Here is a 14,638-nt window from a genome sequence, read left to right as displayed (position 1 = left end):
AAGAGTACTGGCCTGGCCAGTTATTTTGTAGAATGTTCCTCAGTTTGGGTTTATCTGGTGTTTCCTCATGATTAAAATAAGATTATGCATTTTGGGCAAAAATACCACAGACCTGCTGTTGTGCCCTTCTCAGTGCATCGTATCAGGAGGAATATGATGTTGCTGTGTCTAGTTACTGGTGGGGATGTTAATTTTAATCACTTTGTTAAGGTGCTGTCTCCCAGGTTTCTTTCTTTCTTTCTTTCCTTTTGTTTTGAGGAAGATTAGCCCTGATCTAATTACTGCCAATCCTCCTCTTTTTGCTGAGGAAGACTGGCCCTAAGCTAACATCCGTGCCCATCTTCCTCTACTTTATATGTGGGATGCCTACCACAGCATGGCTTTTGCCAAGCGGTGCCGTGTCCATACCCAGGATCCGAACTGGCGAGCCCTGGGCCACCGAGAAGCAGAATGTGCGCACTTAACTGCTGCGCCACCAGGCCAGCGCTTCCCAGGTTTCTCCACTATAAAGTTCTTGTTTTTCCCTTTGTAATCAGTAATTATCTCGTGGACAGATATCCTGTTTCTTGTTATACTGTCACCTACTAATTTTAGAATCCATTGATGCTTCTTGCTTCTGCAACAGTTATTACTATGATGTTTGCCTAATGGTGATTTTCTATTTCCTTCATTCCTTTAATCTGTATTAATTGGATATTTTTTCTGTAAGGAAGAGCTGTCCCTTCTCCTCCCTTTATTCAGTCATTTTTCATTCGTATCTTTATGGACTCATGGATGCTCAGAGAAGTGTGGCTTCTCCATACTTCTTACCTGTTCCCATTCCCTCGTTATTTCTGCCCCATTCCTACTCACAAAGGCGTGCTCCTACATGACCACAATACTGTTATCACATGTGCGACATTTCATATTCATGTAATAGTCATGTAATGTGCAGTTCATAGTCAGATATCATCAGTGCACCCCATGCTGTGGCAGTGAGCCACGTATAAAATAGAGGAAGACTGGCTTAGATGTTAGCTCAGGACTAACCTTCCTCAGCGAAAAAAAAAAAGGGTTTGGCACCAGCAGTCTTCTTATAACACATATACTATTTCAAAAATTCTTTCTGTTGAAGAAATGCTATAAAGAAAAAAATGTGTACAAGTTTTTCTGTGAGTGTATATTTTTTCATTTCATTTCTCTTGGGTATATACTTAGGAGTGGAATTCTGGGTCGTATGGTAACTTTATGTTTAATCATTTGAAAAACTACCAGACTGTTTTCGAAATGTCTGCACCATTTTACCTTCTCACCAGCCGTATATGAGGATTCTGGTTTCTCTATATCCTCACCAATACTTGTTATTACGTCTTTTTTATTAATAGCCATCCTAGTGCGTATGAAGTGGTATCTCATTGTGTTTTGGGTTTTTTTTTTTCAGATTGGTACCTGAGCTAACAACTGTTGCCAATTTTCTTCTTCTTCTTTTTTTCTTTCCCTGCTTCTTCTCCCCAACCCCCCCCGGCACATAGTTGTACATTTTAGCTATGGGTCCTTCCAGTTGTGGCATGTGGGACGCCGCCTCAGCGTGGCCTAATCAGCGGTGCCATGTCTGCGCCCAGGATCTGAACCAGTGAAATGCGGGATCGCGGAAGCAGAGCACGCAAACTTAACCACTCGGCCACAGGGCCGGCCCCTCATTGTGGTTTTGATTTACATTTCCCTGGTGACTAATGGTGTCCAGAATCTTTTCATGTGCTTATTGGCCATTTGTGTATCTACTATGGAGAAATGTCTGTTCAGATCTTTTGCACATTTAAGACAATTGGTTGCTTGTCTTTTGGTTGTTGAGCCGCAAGAGTTCTTTCTATATTCCGAACACTAGACCCTTATCAGGTATATGATTTGCAAATGTTTTCTCACATTCCGTGGGCTATCTTTTCATTTTCTTGATAATGTCCTTAGATGACAAAAGTTTTTAATTTTATGGAGTCTAATTTATCTTTTGTTGCTCATGCTTTTGGTGTCATATCTAGGAATCAATTGCCAAATCCAATGTTATGAAGATTTATTCTTGTGTTTTCTTCGAAGAGTTTTATAGTTTTAGCTCTTACATTTTAGGTCTTTGATCCATTTTGAGTTAATTTTTTGTAAGTGGTGTGAAACAGAGGTCCTACTTCATTCTTTTGCCTGTGGATGTCTAGTTGTCAGGCACCACTTGTTGAAGAGACTCTTCTTTCCTCATTGAATGATCTTGGCACCCTTGTCAAAAATCGATTGGCCATAGATGTATGAGTCTGCTCTGACTTTTGAGATATTCATTTTCTTTATTATAATTTTGTCCTATGTGTGTATTCTGTATGCAATCTAGTTTATCATGTTTTTGAACTTTATACAAAAAGAAGCTTAATAAATGTATTGTTTTGTATGTTTCCTCTTTTGTTTAACATTGTGTTTACAGTCAATTCATGGATTTGTAGTAGGGTGAAGTTCATTCATTTTCATTGATGTATAACATTCTGTTGTATTATTCATTTGTTTTCAGTTTATCTTGTGATTCTTAAAAGTATGAATATAGGAGTAGATGAGGAGACACGTCTTTTAGCAGACTTTTGCCAAATATTTGTTAGGTGAATAAGTGATAGAGGAATTGGAAACTTTTTGGTGTCTGTAAACAAAGATGGGTAGTTGGGACACATTCTCAGAAAAATCCTTGTGTGTCTCCTGCAGTGGTAAAGCTTTATGTGCATCTTCAGTTTAGACTTTGGCTGGAAGGTAGCTGGAAAGTAGTTCAAGAGAATGGTGTTCTGTGGGTGTTAAACTGAGCCACAGGAGCGACACATCTTTGTTTCTCCAAGATGTATGTTTAGGGTTTTCCCTGTTTGTACCAAGTAAACAGGAAATTTCCTATGAGAAAAAAGGGAGGAAAATAGTAATTGCATTTCTTTTACTCTGTAGGAATTTTTTTCTGTTTCGTATAGATTTACTAACCAGGCTTGGTTAGGCTTGTATTCAACAACTGAGTTTGAAATGAAGGAAAGAGAGTATTAAAGGAAAAAAATGCAAATTTAGTAAAATCGTATTCCAGTTTAGACTGGAAATTCTAGTTCAGATTTAAGGTAAGTTTATAAAATATTTTTATTATTTCTGTTGAGTTGTAATTTAAAACCAGAGCTCAGAGAAAGTGTAGCTTTTGATGTATAGGAGGTATCTAAATGTTATGATTATATAGCGTCTCTTTAGTGCCTCTCTGTTGAGGTCAAAATGCGTTGATGATACCCTGTTTATTTAAAATGTCTGTTCAGCTTGCCCAGGCTTGATGAAAGCCATTAAGCCGTGTCAAGATGGGGCATTGAAGACACACCTGTTTTCTTTCCTGTTAGAGGCCTTAAGAGAAACGTTTGAAGCCTTTAGTTGTGTATCAGAATTTAGCCTTATTGAGGAGGTTTTGGCGTTGGTGGGGGTGCTGGGTGGGTAGTGTGATTTTTTTCCATGGCTAGAGGGTTTTGTAATTCTCGTTTAGTGATTAGGGCAGAGTGAGTTGGAGGATAAGCAGATTCATAACAGTAGCTGTTGAAAATGCTAGTCCATGACAGTGAATTTTTTTACACTTAGACTTTCCTATATAATGTTCCTAATGTTTTTGTCATTTTATGTAGAACTTTTTCAAATTTATACTAATATCCACTGAATACTAATAATATTCTAGCAATGTATACATAAAGCTAGGATTTAAAAATATGTGAATGAGGATTAAGAACAAGTAAAACATGAACACATCGAGGAGACATGTAGGGCCACACAGGCCTGGCTGGAAGTTGTTTTTGCTTTGTTTTAACGTAAAGGTTGTAAGAGAATTAATAGAGGCGACTGTCAGAGAATATCTAAGGGGTTGTTAAATTTGCTTATTTATAGGTTAGTAGGCAGGAAGGATCTTTGAGATGGTATGCAAATTCCAAGTTGCTATGTATTATTAAAATGCATAAAACCTTGTAAAATGTAGGAATGCAGTAGTCAACCATTAAACTATGGACAGATGCTTTGGTGTATTTACCCCAAATGCAGGCAGAGCTGGGCTTCCCTTTGTAGCCATGGGCTTTGTCTTCTTCAGTGGGACCTTGTATTTGCATTTTTTTCTGACAGTAAGCTCCAAGTAAAAATTTATAATATAAATAACTGAGAACCATTTCTGCCTTCTTTCATACTTTACCCGTTCCAAGAAAGCTGAGTCACAAAATAAAATCTTAGATTAGGAAATTGTGAAAAATAGAAAAGGCTTCACAGAGTGAAAAAAAAAATAGTTCAGGGGCCGGCCCTGTGGCCGAGTGGTTAAGTTCTCGCGCTCTGCTTTGGCGGCCCAGGGTTTCGCCAGTTCAGTTCCTGGGCACGGACATGGCACCGCTTATCAGGCCATGCTGAGGCGGCATCCCACATAGCAGAGCCGGAGGCACTCACAACTAGAATATGCAACTATGTACTAGGGGGCTTTGGGGAGAAGAAGGGGGAAAAAAAAGGGATTGGCAACAGATGTTAGCTCAGGTGCCAATCTTTGTTTATTTATTTTTCAAGTAATTTGATTTGATAATGGTTTATAACATTGTGTAATTTCAGGTGTACATTATTGTTTATCAATTCCTGAATACACTTCATGTGCTTACCCCCAGTAGTCCAATATTTATCCATCGCCATAACATATGTGCCCCTTTATCCTTTTTTAGGTGCCAATCTTTTTTTTTTTTTGAGGAAGATTAGCCCTGAGCTAACATCTGCTGCCAATCCTCCTCTTTTTGCTGAGGAAGACTGGTCCTGAGCTAACATCTGTACCTATCTTCCTCTACTTTATACGTGGGACGCCTGCCACAGCATGGCTTGCTAGGCGGTGCCATGTCCACACCCAGGATCCAAACTGGCCAACCCCAGGCCACCAAAGTGGAACGTGCAAACTTAACCGCTGCGCCACCGGGCTGGCCCCATCAGGTGCCAATCTTTTAAAAGAAAAAAAAATTCGAAAGGGTTTGTTTTATCAATTGAAGACAGTAATTTGATTCCATTTTTTTGTTGTTGTTTTATTCCATCAAACAAATCTGTCTTCTAGTGCTATTAAATCCCGTCTGTTCATCTACACTTAGAGTCTCCTTTGATGATTGGCATAATGTTTTATTACTGGCAAACCTGAAGAGAAGTTAAATGACTTGGTAGACCTTAGGGAAGTCAGTGGGCTATAGTAAGATGCTGGATATGGTCTAATTCTCCCTCTCCTAAACCAGATCCAAAAAAGCAGTAAAATGCGTTTGATTTTTAAGTGGAATTTAGACTTGAAGAGACCAGGATTAACGTCTGTTTCTGCTGTTTAATCTTATGCACAGCTTTCAAAGTCTGTTTCTTCATCTTCAAAGTGTAGAAAATAATAGTACTTAATTCATAGGGTTGTTTTGAGAAGTAAATAAAATAATGCATGTGGAATACTTAGCACTGTGACCGGAATAAGCACTCAATATATGGTTTTAAAGAACAAAAACCCCTGCATGCATGGAGTCTGTTTTCTACATCTTTTCCTTATCGTTTGGGTGTCTCAGTCTCCTCAGGTCCTCTGTGGAATAATTGTGGCATTGAGGGTGGAAAGTCCGCCTGCAGTCAGTGGGGATAGCGTCTAGAAACTGATTCTTTTCCGAAGGTGGAATTAATTGGTTCCAAATAGCCCACAGGAGTAGATACACCAAAAGATGAAGTTGACATGGTTTAAAAGGATTTTCTCTTTACATGCTTTCTTTTCATTTTTTTAAAAACAGTGCCTTTGAAGATGAGACCATGAAGCTTCGCCAGCTGAAACTAGATAATCAGGTGAGCAGAGTCTCCTCTTTTGAAGTAAGTGGACAGCTGTACTGACTGTGATACTGATGGTCTGGACTCTGAAGTCTTGGCAGGGCCATGGAAGGAAGACTGGAAAGGAAAGGGCTCTGATGTTAACTCAGCAGTGTCTGGAGTTAGTATGTGCTGAACTGAGGCCCTCGGCTATGGTTGGACCAAAGTGCTTTCAGGCCGTCAGCAATAAAACTGGCCTTGGATTTATAATCACTGAAAATTCCTTGGCACCTTTCCTAAGAATTAGAAGAATGTTAACATTGTATTTCTATGTAGTAATTTGGTCCTGCTGCGTCAGATACCTCTCTACACTGTAATTGCATGGAGCTACAAGATTTTTTCCTTGTCCTAAAATGCAGATCCCAACATGCTGCTGTGCCACTTAAAAACCTCCATTGCCTACAGAATAATTTTCTTCAGAGCACTGGTCCCGATTTTCAGTTACCCATTTCTTTCTGGTTTTTTGGCAATGATTGATTTGTTTCTCTCCTCCCCTAGAGTAAGCTCCATGAGAACAGCAACCAAGGCTGTTTATTATGACCATTATATCAGAAGTTCCTAGCATAGGGCTGGGTGCATAATAATCCTTTATTAAATATTTGAAGGCAGGAAGGAACAAAGGAACAGTTTTGTGGTGTTATATGCTATGATATCATGATTAGTCAGTTTAGAACCTATACCCAACATATATTGCTTTCATATTTCCTTTTTCATGTGAATGTTTTCTAATTCAGGAAATTCTATAGCTCTTGTCTACCTCTGTAGGATCATTAGCGATCAAAGCTTCTAGACTCCATAGGTGACTAAAAATACCTCTAAAGTTGTGTCTTGCTTCTTTATATTACTGTTGGAATTAATAACGGGACTTGCAGCGTAATAAATTCCTTTAAAGTGGAATCATTAGAATCTAGGAAAGCGTCTCCGGGGAGCGTGCAGGACGGCGCGGCGGGCCGAAGCCGAGGAGCAGCACGGGCGCGCTTCAGGGCGGGGCGCAGCAGCCGCCTTCCCAGCCTTGGTGGCATGGCGCTTCCGCGGGGGCTGTCGCCGGCCTGCCCTGCCCCTCCGGCGGCCGATGGCGGGGTCCGTGCGCGAAGCGGAGCGTGGCCCCGCGGCCTTCAGGAGTGCCCCGTGTGCAAGCCCGCGCCGCCCTCGCAGGGGCGGGGGTGACCTGCTGGCCGGCCGCGCCATCGCCCGCTCCCTCGCCCTCTCCTGACGGGCCGCCTGCGCGGCGCCTCGAGGAGCTGTGGCTCCAGCCTGGCGAGGACCCCGTGGGCCCCGGTCGGGCTCCCTCCCGCCGGGCGCAGACCCTGGCCGCCTCCGGCCGCGGCCATGCCCACACAGCCCGCCCCCGCAGCACTGGCCCCGGCGTCCGCACGCGTGTCCCGCTCGAGACCGGTCAGTGAAGCCCACTTCCGGGCTTCGGCCGCCCTGCGCGCTCGCCCGCAGCTTGGGGCCCCTGCGGGCCACGTGGCCTGGGGGAGCGGCTGTGCTAGCTAGCGGCCTTGAAGCCCCCCTGGGGCCGACATCCCCGCGGCCTCCCTCCTGCCTCCTGCCTTTAAAGGGACTGGGGACATTGTAAGCAAACCTAGTTCTGCCTAACAGAGGAGGACGCCGGCAACAAACCTCTGAGCCCTTACAGATGACTGCCTCGGGCCTCCCTCCCGGGGCAGCTGCCTGTAAGCAGAGACCCGGCCGGCCTTCTGCGTCCGTCCGTTGTTTGTGAAGTTGTCCCTGAGGGGTGTAAAGTAAACAATTCTTTCTAATACTGAGAAAGTAAATAAAATTAGGCAAGAAACGAATCTTCCTGGGATCATGGGGAAAATTCCGATTATATATTTATTTTCCCTCCCCCACAAGATCAGGATATTTGGAATGAGCCCTTTATTTTCTACATTCCATTGCCTAGCAAACTGTATTTAGAATTTTAGATCTTTGATTTACATTTATAAGGCTAAATGGTACATCCTTTGCTAACATTAGGTGAAGTCTATGATCATCTACCAAGTAATGATATAAGACATAAGTTTTTGAACTTTATGTAGTTTTTGAGTTTTGTATATAGATATTTTCCTGGATTTTTTAAAAGATGGCCCAAACATTTTGTGACTTGTATTCTTTTCAGTGAGAACGCTGCATGTTGTATGTTTGTGGTATAAATGTTTAGATTTTTTAAGCCTTTTTATAGTACATTCTTTCTTTCTTTTTGTTGAGGAAGATTTGCCCTGAGCTAACATCTGCTGCCAATCTTTCTCTTTTTGGCTTGAGGAAGATTAGCCCTAAGCTAACATCCATGCCTATCTTCCTCTACTTTATATGTGGGATGCCTGCCACAGCATGGCTTGCCAAGCGGTGCCATGTCCACAACCGGGATCCGAACCGCCTAACCCCAGGCCGCTGAAGCGGAAGGTGCTACTGGGCCAGCTCCTATAGGAATTTTTTTAAATTCGAAAAAAATCTCTTTGGACTTGAGTATAAATGTTGGTGTTAAATGGTGTATGAGAATAGTGTTAGAGCCCTGAAATGCTACCCTATGCATAGGAAGGAGGCTGCTCAGCAGGGGCAAGGGGCTTCCCACAAATGCAGGCTGAGCACTCAGATGGCCTGTAGCTAGAAAGGCAGTGCCACATAATGAACAAAACAGTGGGCTGGGAAGCAGAAGGCTTTGGTTCTGGCTCTAGCTCTGCCGTGAGTTAGCTGTGTGATTTTAGGTAAGATCCTCAAACTCTGTGGGCCCCAGTTATTTCATCTGTAAAATGTGGTCGGATCGGATAAAATAATAGAATGTTGGAAAGGATCTTAGAGCGTGGAAGTTAGAGCTGAGAGGGAGATATTGAAGAAAGCCAGGCTGCTGCTGCTCAGTCTGGGCCTCCTAGGCTGGCCGTATCTTGGTGGGGGGTTCACAGTCCTCTGACAGTCAGTGGACGCAGGAGAGGCTGGTCACCTCTCTCCTCCCACCCCTGCCTGAGGTGCACAGGACATTAACCTCTCAGGAATTCTGCTATGGGAATGTCCCCATGCTTGAGAGTCACTGGTTGTGAGCTTTGTAGGATGAGAAGTAGTTTGCTAAGAGCAAACAAAGTTAATCAGTCTCTTGAGGATTGGTTCATACTAACCAATATCGTAGGAGGTGAATCTAAATCAGAGGGTTAATTTATTAATTTCTAGTAAACTGTATGCCAGAATCAGCTGGTCATCACGTTTCCGTTAGAAAAGTCTGTTTGCAATCAGAAAGTGACCTGGTGAGTTTGAAATCAGATAAGTGGAGTTTGTAAACTGTTCTTTATGGGAACTATCATCGTGTGATGGAACAGTTAATTCACCTCTACTAAACGGATAAACCTGCCAACAGAATGGGACGTGTGAGTGTCTGCCCAGGACGCTCCTGCCTTGGACAGTCCTAGAGCCACAAGGTAAATCTGGCTCTTTAGTCCTGCCTTACCTTATTTCCACATAGCCCATTTCCCTTCTCTTAACTCATTCTTTCATCATCCAGGTTACGGTATTATTGATCAGATTAGTTTCTGTCGTATCTATCCTGTTTTCCTGATAGTATAGTCTTAGAATTGAATGTCTAAAAATCCTAGATTTTCAGGGGCCAGCTCAGTGGCGCAGCAGTTAAGTTTACGTGCACTGCTTCAGCTGCCTGGGGTTCGCTGGTTCGGATCCTGGATGCTGATGCACGTGCCACTTATGAAGCCATGCTGTGGCAGGCGTCCCACATATAAAGTAGAGGAAGATGGGCACGGATGTTAGCTCATGGCCAGTCTTCCTGAGCAAAAAAGAGGAGGATTGGCAGCAGATGTTAGCTCAGGGCTAATCTTCCTCAAAAAACAAAACAAAACAAAACCCAGATTCTCAGGTAATTTACACATGGCTATTTTTGTCGTATATAGATTTTTGAACAGCTTTATTGAGATAGAATTCACATACTATAAATATATACCCAGTTAAAGTGTACAAATGATTTTTAGATCTTGTATAAATGTAATCAGACAATGTATAGTCTTTTGTGTCTGGTTTCTGAGACTTAGTGAAAGGGTCATCCATGTTGTATCACATATCAGTACTTCATTCTTTGTGCTGTTGAGTAATGTTCCATTTTGTAGATACACCACATTTTGTTTATCCATTCATCAGCTAGTGGGCACTTGGGTTATTTCTACTTTTGGCTGTTACAGATAATGCTGCTCTGAACATTTGTGTACAAGTGTTTGTGTAGACGTTTTCATTTCTCTCGGGTGATATACCTATAGGAATACCAAGGTGCACCTACTACACCTTAGGTAGTAGGAGTAGAATTGCTGGGTCATGTGGTAAGTCTTTGTTTAACATTTTAAGGAACTGCCAGACTGTTTTCCAAAGTCACTGAACCATTTTACACTCCCACCAGCAATGTACGAGGCTTCCAGTTTCTCCATCTCCTTGTTGATGCTTATTATTGTCTGTCTTTGATTATAGTCATTTAGTGGGTATGGAGTGGTATCTCATTGTAGTCTTGATTTGCATTTCCCTAATGACTAATGATGTTGAGCATTTTTTTAAGTGTACTTACTGGCTATTTGTATGTCCTCTTTGGAGAAATGTCTATCCAAATCCTTTGCCCATTTTGAAATTGAGTTATTGTCTTTTTGTTGTTGAGTTGTAAGGGTTCTTTATATAGTCTAGATGCAAGTTCCTTATCAGAAATATTATTTATAAATGTTTTCTCCAATTCTTTGGGTTGTCTTTTTACTTTCTTGATGGTATCATTTTCAGCACAAAAGTTTTAATTTGTCTATTTTTTCTTCTGTTGCCTCTCCTTTTTTGTTTTGTTTTGTTTTGCTGAGAGAGATTAGCCCTGAGCTAACATCTGTGCCATCTTCCTCTATTTCACATGTGGGTCACTGCCACAGCATGGCTAACGAGTGGTGTAGAGTGTAGGTCTGCGCCCAAGATCTGAACCCAGGTCACCCAAGTAGAGTGTTCTGAACTTAACCATTAGGCCATGAGACTGGCCTCCCTTGCTTGTACTTTCTTTTTGTTAAAGATTTTATTTTTTTCCTTTTTCTCCCCAAAGCCCCCAGTACATAGTTGCATATTCTTCGTTGTGGGTCCTTCTAGTTGTGGCATGTGGGACGCTGCCTCAGCGTGGTTTGATGAGCAGTGCCATGTCCGCGTCCAGGATTCGAACCAAGGAAACACTGGGCCGCCTGCAGCGGAGCGCGCAAACTTAACCACTCGGCCACGGGGCCAGCCCCCCTTGCTTGTACTTTTGATATTATATTTAAGAAACCATTGCCTGCCGTAGGTTATGAAGACTTGCTCCTATGTTTTCTTCTCAGAGTTTACACTTTCTATGGTCTGCAGTCTCCTTTATTTCCTCATTTATTTTGGTGGTGTCCTTCAGTATTTTGCCCCCAGGGAATGGTAGTTGGACCTACCGCCAGATTCTGGAGAAGGTGGATTCTTTGAACTATTGTTTAGTTTCCAAGGGAATTGGGAAATTAAAATTTCTGTGACACTTGTGACGGCAACGTGTTTTAATTGCATTTAGGGCATCAAACACTCCCCTCTGGCTGTCTTCCTGACTCCCCTGACCATGCCCTGACTTTGTAAGGAGTCCTTTGTTATGCAGCCTCCTTAAAGCACTCCTAGCTTTTCAGGGAAGGCAAAACACAAATGAAGCAGGAGTTGACGTCATTATGTTGAAACTCAACTAGCACCTCTCTTCTCCCCCCAACTAAACATATGAGGGTGATTCGAATGCTAAATCAGGTGACGGTTTTCACCAAGATGGCGGTTTGCCCGCATGTCGATATTTTATGATTTCTTCTTATTTGTAAACTTGGACAGTAGTCAGATATATTCAGTGCTGTCATGTAGTAGCTGTGGTCCTGCAGTTCACAGTCTGACTGTCCAGTTGTGGGTTTTCTCAAGTTGTTGATGTAGGCTAGTCTGACTGGTGCTGAAGCTGCTGGAGGAGGGCTTCACCGGATGCCTTGGGAGGGTCACCGTGGCCGAGTCCAGTGTGTCCTTGACGAGTCTAGGAACTTGTTTGTCAGCGAACCTAGATGTAACCAGGTCCTTCGGCACAAACTCAGACTAGTCAAACTCACAACAGTCAGTTAGGAAACCAGACACCAATTTATTCATTTACAGCGAGAGCTCTAACTCCTCAGTGTGCATTCATCTCTGTTCATGACTCTGTTCCTGGGAATACGATACCTAAGAAGTTAAATGGAAGATTAGGAGGCTCGTTGGTAGCAAGGAATGAGAGGAAACAGAATTACCGAGCCCTCAGGGCTGCTTCCTCAAGGCCGTGGAGAGGCCTTCTGTGGCTTCCTGTCCTCCAGTAGAGTGCACTCTCCTGGCAAACAGACTACCCTTGTCTGCCAGTTCAGCTTCTCTTTCTTGGACGGGCTGGATAAACTGTCAAATTGTAGCTCTTTGGCCTCCCTTTTCTAGACTGCAGGCAGAATGACACTGCGCTGTAGAACATTTTTTCTTCACATGTTAGTAAAATGGCCTAGCTCTAGCTTGTGTTTTGTTTCACAGTTATGAGACGCTACAGCTGTGGCCACGGTGATAAGATGGGGCAGTTTCTCATGTCTTTCTCCTTCATATTTGTCATCTCTTTAGGCAGGTTACTTCTTATCCATCCAAGTCTTATACAAGACTTCGTAGCTGCTAGGAGAACCTTATCAGCAAGTTCTGTGGGGAGGACCTCGTTGTGACCTCCTCTGTATTTCGTGTTCCCGGTGCATTAAGGTCCATCTATTCATATTAACTTATGAACCTCAAAATAATCTCAAAAACCCCAATCATTCCTTCCCAACCTGCTCTAAGCTCTCTATTCCTTCTTGATGGCATAGTCCATTTTGGGATATTATCTTAGCTCCTCAGTCTTTTTTCTTATATACAAAGTTGGATAAAAAAGAATAGTTCTATTTCTTCCGTGTCTTCCGAATTTATCTACAAGGTTTCAGGCCAACTCAGGAAAACACACTTCCTTTCCTACTGACAGTCTCACCCCCTTGAAGGAACTCTCCTTCCTAGTGGCACTTTTTAAAAGCAATATCGGTGAAAAAAAGTGAATAGGTGGCTTTTTGCCTAAGAAACTATAAAGTAGGTTATAATGTCTTTGCTTTTAAATCATGACTTAATTTCTTAGCTTGAGGCTTGGCACTTTCCTATTCTGTGGTATCCCAGGGCCATCAGGACTTCTGTGTATCACAAGCTCTTCTTGCCAAAGCCTAGTAGTCTATGTGCTAGTGGTGCCTTCCTGTCCGTGTTGTTGCGTTGTCTCTTGGATCCCTCACACTTTCCCTGGCTTCTCTTGCCGCCATGCTCTTCATCCTGCTCTTTATCCAGAGAGTTGACTGCTTTCTATTTGGGGTATTCCAACTGCCATTTTTTTTCCTTCTTACCCTTGGCCCTAATTTGTTTGATTTCTAAATATGTAAAAATGAGCAAGAAAGCAAAATTTATTGCTCTTTAGCTGATTAAAACATGAAAATAATTTCGGGTTTAGAGAATAAGTTTTATTTTTTCCTCCAATTACAAAAGTTAGAAAATAGAAAAACTAGATAAAGGAAAATAATTATTCATCTTCTATCACCCAAAGAAATCACCATCACTGTGTTCCTTCCTCTTTTCCCCTATGCATATGTGTTTATATATTTTAAACTTGTGGTCATGCTTTGATAATAATATAATTGCTATATGTATATTTTTTTTCTGAGGAAAATTGGCTCTGAGCTAACATCTGTGCCAGTCTTCCTCTACTTTATATGTGGGTCGCCACCACAGCATGGCTTACAAGTGGTGGAGGTCCACACCCAGGATCCAAACCTGCGAACCCAGGCTGCTGAAGCTGAGCGTGCCAAACTTAACCACTACACCCTGGGGCCAGTCCCTGCTATATATATTTTAAGTAGACTTGGATCACGGCCTCAGCTTGGCCAGAAATGAATTCGTATCATTTTAAATAGATCTTTATAAGTGTTTAGTAAATATTTATTAAATGAAATGAATGAATCCTTACCCCTCTCTTTGCCTCAATCTTCCCATTTCTTAAGTGGGAAAAATTAATTTACAAGCAGTTTTGTGATTGAAATACTAAATGTTCAAAGTAGTGAGGTTTTGTCATAAGTCTCCTGGCTATCATATCACAATTTTTTCCTAGAGAGCACTCCTGGAGAAGAAGCAGAGAAAAAAGCGCCTTGAGCCACTCATGGTACAGCCAAATCCAGAAGCCAGGCTCCGTCGGTCAAAGCCAAGAGGTAGTGAGGAGCAAACTCCTTTAGTGGAACCGCGTACCCCACATAATGATGTCATCCTGCATGGTGTGTATCTAGGCAGCATCTCTTCCTGCTGGGGTACGGTTTTCACAAACCTAGGAGAAGGCAGGAGGATTCTCAGACAGACCAAAGGGCAACATTAGCATCATTACTGGGTGGCTTCGTACATCATTATAGTCACGTGCTGGGTCTTTGAGTTGGAATAAAAGGAATGACCTAATCAGTGGAAGACACTTTAAAATTCATATCCATCCCAGAATTGTTGTTGTCAGTGCCAAATGAATTAATCCAAAATGGCCTATTTGAGGAGCTTATAGTCTTGATTGTTACATCATGGCAGAGTTAACCATGAAGCCAGGAGAAGGTAGAGAGCATCCATTCTTCCAATAGAGAGGACTCAGGATCACCTGAGATGGTGAGGGGAAGAAGAGGATTAAGAGCCTGTAAATCAAGCCCCCTGAGCTGTTGGCTTGGACAGGATCTGCCCTTTGGAGGACCTACTTTGTATTCATGGTCTC

The 14,638-nt window shown here is 42.4% G+C and overlaps 1 protein-coding gene across 4 annotated transcripts in view; it reads left to right on the top strand.

Moving 5' to 3' along the window:
- Positions 1 to 14,638, top strand: part of TULP3 (TUB like protein 3) — a 61,295-nt gene that overhangs the window by 32,813 nt on the left and 13,844 nt on the right. For 3 of the 4 annotated variants that reach the window (XR_006885729.1, XR_006885728.1, XM_046643042.1), the window contains exons 2-3: positions 5,769 to 5,844; positions 14,006 to 14,165. Coding sequence is in view for 2 of the 4 variants with exons in the window: in XM_046643042.1 (XP_046498998.1) it covers positions 5,769 to 5,844; positions 14,006 to 14,165 (236 nt within the window). In the remaining 2 variants the exon portion in view is untranslated. The remainder of the gene's footprint in view (positions 1 to 5,768; positions 5,845 to 14,005; positions 14,166 to 14,638) is intronic. The other variant, XM_046643060.1, reaches the window with a different exon arrangement.

This window comes from Equus quagga, chromosome 1 (assembly GCF_021613505.1).
Source record: "Equus quagga isolate Etosha38 chromosome 1, UCLA_HA_Equagga_1.0, whole genome shotgun sequence".
Taxonomy (NCBI): domain Eukaryota; kingdom Metazoa; phylum Chordata; class Mammalia; order Perissodactyla; family Equidae; genus Equus; species Equus quagga.
Note: the sequence above shows the minus strand (reverse complement) of the source record. Positions and strands in the feature narration are given on the sequence as shown.